Source organism: Callospermophilus lateralis, chromosome 6, assembly GCF_048772815.1.
Source record: "Callospermophilus lateralis isolate mCalLat2 chromosome 6, mCalLat2.hap1, whole genome shotgun sequence".
NCBI lineage: Eukaryota > Metazoa > Chordata > Mammalia > Rodentia > Sciuridae > Callospermophilus > Callospermophilus lateralis.
Genome location: NC_135310.1, coordinates 8,686,912 through 8,691,486, shown reverse-complemented (window position 1 = coordinate 8,691,486; position 4,575 = coordinate 8,686,912). Strand labels below are relative to the sequence as shown.

Genomic DNA, 4,575 nt, shown 5'->3' with positions numbered 1-4,575 from the left:
GCTCTGAGGCATGTGCCATCAACTCCCGCCCTAGCTGTCTCGCCATGGCACCTGCAGACCTCCGAGTGGCTCTCCCAGATCCTTTCGAGCTCAGCACCGGGCTCACAGCCTGGTTCCCTACAGGAGGCCTGTGCTCCAGCACTGTGTCTCAGCCATCTCTCATCTATGTTGGTACCTCTGGCTGCAGGTCCTGACCCCACCTGGGCGGGTTGTGCCCTGCACTTGTTCACACCAAGAACCCCAGAACGCCGCCACCAGGCTCAGTTACACCCCACCTCCTACTGCTCCTCCAGTGCCCGTGGTGCCCCTCCTCCACATCCCTGGACAGCTGGGATCTGCCACTGTTGCTCCCACTGCTGTTTGCTGTCATCTTCCTCTTGATCTCGCTTTTCTCCTTACCCTGTTGGCTTTCCCAGCTCACGGTCATAGCCACCGCTTGCCCTGCACTTCAGTTCCACGGACCCTGCTCCCGGTTGTACCAATCTGTATTTCCAAACTTGGGTAGATCCTTGTCCATCCTGGACAACAGGGTCGTAGCTGGGCGCAGCACACCTGAGCTTCAAACTCCTGAGCGTGGGCTGGTGGACTCCGAGGCTGCCTGCCAGCCATCCTGCTGTTTGTCTGTTCCTGGTCTTTTCTTTCACTTGATCACGTCAATCTCACCCTCTCTTCTTAAACCTTGAATCTCTCCTCACCCTTAGCTGATGACCTTGACCTTAGTTTGCTGAGAAAAGAGATCCTGTGTCTTCAGGGAGAACATCTAACTTCTTTCTACCCCTTCTGCAATCACAGCTACCCACCAGGCTGCATCTGGGCCACAGCTCTGCTCTGTGTCACCACGAATTGATGGGGCTCCTTGTCCAGCACAGGTTAGCAATCCTCAAGCTCTAGATGCGCATGTTCCTGAAACATCAATTGCTTCTTTCTGGGTATTCCTCTCAGCTTATCAAATCTCCCTCCCTCCCCAGCCCCGGGAGGCTTGTCCATACCCTGTCTCCCCTGACGCGTTCTCTCTAAATCACTTTAGCTAAGGCTGCTTTCCCCTCTCCACCAGAACGGCTTCCATCAGGGTCAGAAACGACTCCGCTCCCCTGGCCGAGTTCCACTTCTCATCTCACTCGAGCTTCCAGTAGGATGCGCTGAAGCTTCAGTTGATTCCACTCCCTTTGCCTTGAACGCTTGGCTGCCCCCTGGATGCACCCTCCCTTCTCAGGACACTCAGCCTGATGGGGCCCTCTCGGTTTCCATCGCTTCTTCCTTCTCCTCTCCTCTAAACTTTGAAACGTGCCAAGATTCAGTCCTTAGGCCTCTTCCCCTTTTCAGTGACTGGCGTTTTGCAGGTATACCCATCCGACCTCAGGATTCCAAGTTCCGCCTGTTTGCACACAGCACCCACATTTAGATCCCTGCACACAGCTGTCCCCAGCTCCTGGTACTCCACTGGATGTCCCCACTGGCGGTCTCCTAGGCTCTCAAGCTCCAGAAGCCTCCAACTTGTTCCACTGCCGTCTGGTCCATTCAACAAATGGCTAGACACTTATCCTCTCTTTCTACCAGAACATACATCATGTCCACATGCAAATCCAGTTGTATCCAGGCTCCATCCAGATATTGCTGTCTCTCTCTGGTCTGGGCCATGCCCCTGTCCTCTCTGGGCTGATGCAAAAGCCCCAGTTTGGCCTCTCTCTTCCTGCTGTGCAGCCCTTGGAGTCTAATCTGAACACAGAGGCTGTTGACTCTTGAGTCGTGTTAGTCACTCCTCTCAGAACCTTCTGATGGCTTCTAATTTCACTGGGAGTGAGAGTGAAATCCTTGCAATAGCTATTGCACTATGCTGGATCTGGCCCCGTCACCTGTCTGTCCTGCCTGACTGCCGGATTCTGCCCCTGCTCGTGCTGTTTGGGCCATACTGGTCTTCTTCCTGTTCTTTACAAACATCCAGCTCATTCCTGCTTCCGGGCCTTTGTTCTTGCTGATCATTCTGCCTAGAAAGCTCTTCCCTAGTATCTGCAGGGCTGGATAGCTACCTCCTTCTTGTCTTTGCCCAAGAGTGACCTTATGAGTGGCATCTTTCCCACCACTCCAGGCGAAATAGAAACCCCAGCCTGCCCTTCTCCAGCTCAGCTCTGCTTTCCGCCACAGCACCTGTTATGCTTGGACATCAACTTGTTTACATTGTGGTTGATCTCTGGCTATTGACAGCCTTCCCACTGGAATTTAAACTCCAAGAGGCTGGTGTGTGTTCTGTTCCATGCACTGCTGTGTCCTGGTGCCTAGAACAGCACCTGGCACTGAGTACGTGTTTGACGGGTGAATTTGAGGAGCACAGTTGCAAACTTCTAACTTCATGGTAGAGTGAGTTCTGGTCCTTGTTCTGGGTTCCTGAAGTTATGGGGGGGGGTCTTTGTCTTCTAATTATGAAGGAGAACCTGACCCACTGGAAGGAATTTCCTGAATCCCACCTGCATGGCAGAGGGACGCGTGAGTGGGGAGGTGCAGTCGGGACAGGGTCTCCTGGGCTTCTGGATCACATCACTGGGAGGCAAGCACCCAGCTCACCAACTAGAACTTGGCCCTGAGCCACAGGCAGATGGTAACCAAGGATGAGGGGCGACCGGGGATCGGAAACATCACCAAATCAGTTCTTTCTCTTGATGAATGTCTCATCTTATCGGCATTAGAGAGCCACACAGTCCATGGAACTTCTTAAAAGTAACCTGGAGGTCATGATGCACAGCAGAAATCTCCCTTTTATTTCAATGCACCACTTTTCACTGTTTGTTTTTCTGGCTTGTTCACAGACCGTCACCTGAAGCACCCCGCGAGGTCTCCTCATGGATGGATCCAACGTGACCCCGACTGTCGCGGAAGCGTCCCTGAACGCCTCGAGCAGAGGGAACGCCTCCGTGGGGAGTCCGCCACCGCACATCCCGGCGGTGCACTGGGTCATCACGGGCATTTCCCCGCTGGGGCTGGTGGGAAATGGAATTCTCCTCTCGTTCCTCTGCTTCCGGATGAGGAGAAGCCCCTTCACGGTCTACATCACCCACCTGTCCATCGCAGACATCTCCCTGCTCTTCTGCATTTTCATCCTGTCCATCGACTATGCTTTAGACTATGAGCTCTCTTCTGGCCACTACTACACGATCGTCACGTTATCGGTGACTTTCCTGTTTGGCTACAACACGGGCCTCTATCTGCTGACGGCCATCAGTGTGGAGAGGTGCCTGTCAGTCCTCTACCCCATCTGGTACCGATGCCACCGTCCCAAGCACCAGTCGGCATTGGTCTGCACCCTCCTGTGGGCGCTTTCTTGCTTGGTGACCACCATGGAATATGTCATGTGCATCGACAGTGAAGAGGGTCACTCCCGAAGTGACTGCAGGGCGGTCATCATCTTCATAGCCGTTCTGAGCTTCTTGGTCTTCATTCCCCTTATGCTGGTGTCCAGCACCATCTTGGTGGTGAAGATCCGAAAGAACACGTGGACGTCGCACTCCTCGAAGCTGTACATGGTCATCATGGTCACCATCATCATATTCCTCATCTTCGCGGTGCCCATGAGAGTCCTCTACCTGCTGTACTATGAGTACTGGTCCACGTTCGGGAACCTGCACAACCTCTCTCTGCTCTTCTCCACCATCAACAGTAGCGCCAACCCTTTCATTTACTTCTTTGTGGGCAGCAGCAAGAAGAAGCGGTTCAAGGAGTCCTTAAAAGTGGTTCTGACCAGGGCTTTCAAAGATGAAATGCAGCCTCGGCGCCAGGAGGGCAATGGCCACACCATCTCCATCGAGACGGTCGTCTGAGGACTGAGGAAGGACAGAAGTGTGGGCAGAGGTGGTGGAGCACAGGTGACTGGCTTAAGTGTGTTTAAACCTCCTGATCCTAGAAGGACGCCCTTTTCCTATGCATGAAACGCCGACAGCTGTGAGAGTCTGCTCTTGTCCTGTCTCCGCTGGAAAAGCCTGAGTCCGCATCAGGCCTCTGTCACTTCTGTACTTAACAATCCCCTCTGTGCTCTTGCTGGCTCTTCTGGTGGCGTTTTATTATGATTCACAAAAGCTACTCCATAGCTGTGACCGGGAGAGGGACAAAGTGTGCAGCGTGGAGGGAAGAACCAGGGCTTAGCCTGACTCTGCCATCTGCACCCATGGCATCAGGCGGGTGCTTTGACCTGCCTGCACCTCCCTCCCTCCCTCACTTATGAAATAATCACAGAGGCTGTCTGGACTCCCAGGGTCGCTGTGAGGGTGAAGTGGAGGTTAGGTCAAGACCTGGCACGTGGTCAAATGTTCAATAAATCCCCTCCTCACGCCTTCAAGTGGGAGATAAAGCGCTCATTTCTGCCTGGTAAAGGGCACGCGCACAGCTCTATCTTGCCCAGATATTGTCACATCTTTTAAAATATTGGGTGTAGATGGTCTTTTGGCTCACAGCGTGCAGCTTCTGGTGGCGAGGCACCTTAGGAGCCTGGTGTCAGCTGTGAAGACAGGCACTTGCCCGCCCGGGGGAGTTCCCTGCGGCCTCCTTTCCCAGGGCGAATCCCTGGCTGCCGTGACTCGGGGCTGGCAC

The 4,575-nt window shown here is 53.9% G+C and overlaps 1 protein-coding gene across 1 annotated transcript; it reads left to right on the top strand.

The window, feature by feature from the left end:
- Positions 1-2,834: 2,834 nt before the first annotated feature.
- On the top strand, positions 2,835-3,809 carry Mas1 (MAS1 proto-oncogene, G protein-coupled receptor). Its single transcript, XM_076859389.1, has one exon. It carries the CDS (start codon positions 2,835-2,837, stop codon positions 3,807-3,809), a length of 975 nt encoding a protein of 324 aa, XP_076715504.1.
- Positions 3,810-4,575: the final 766 nt, after the last annotated feature.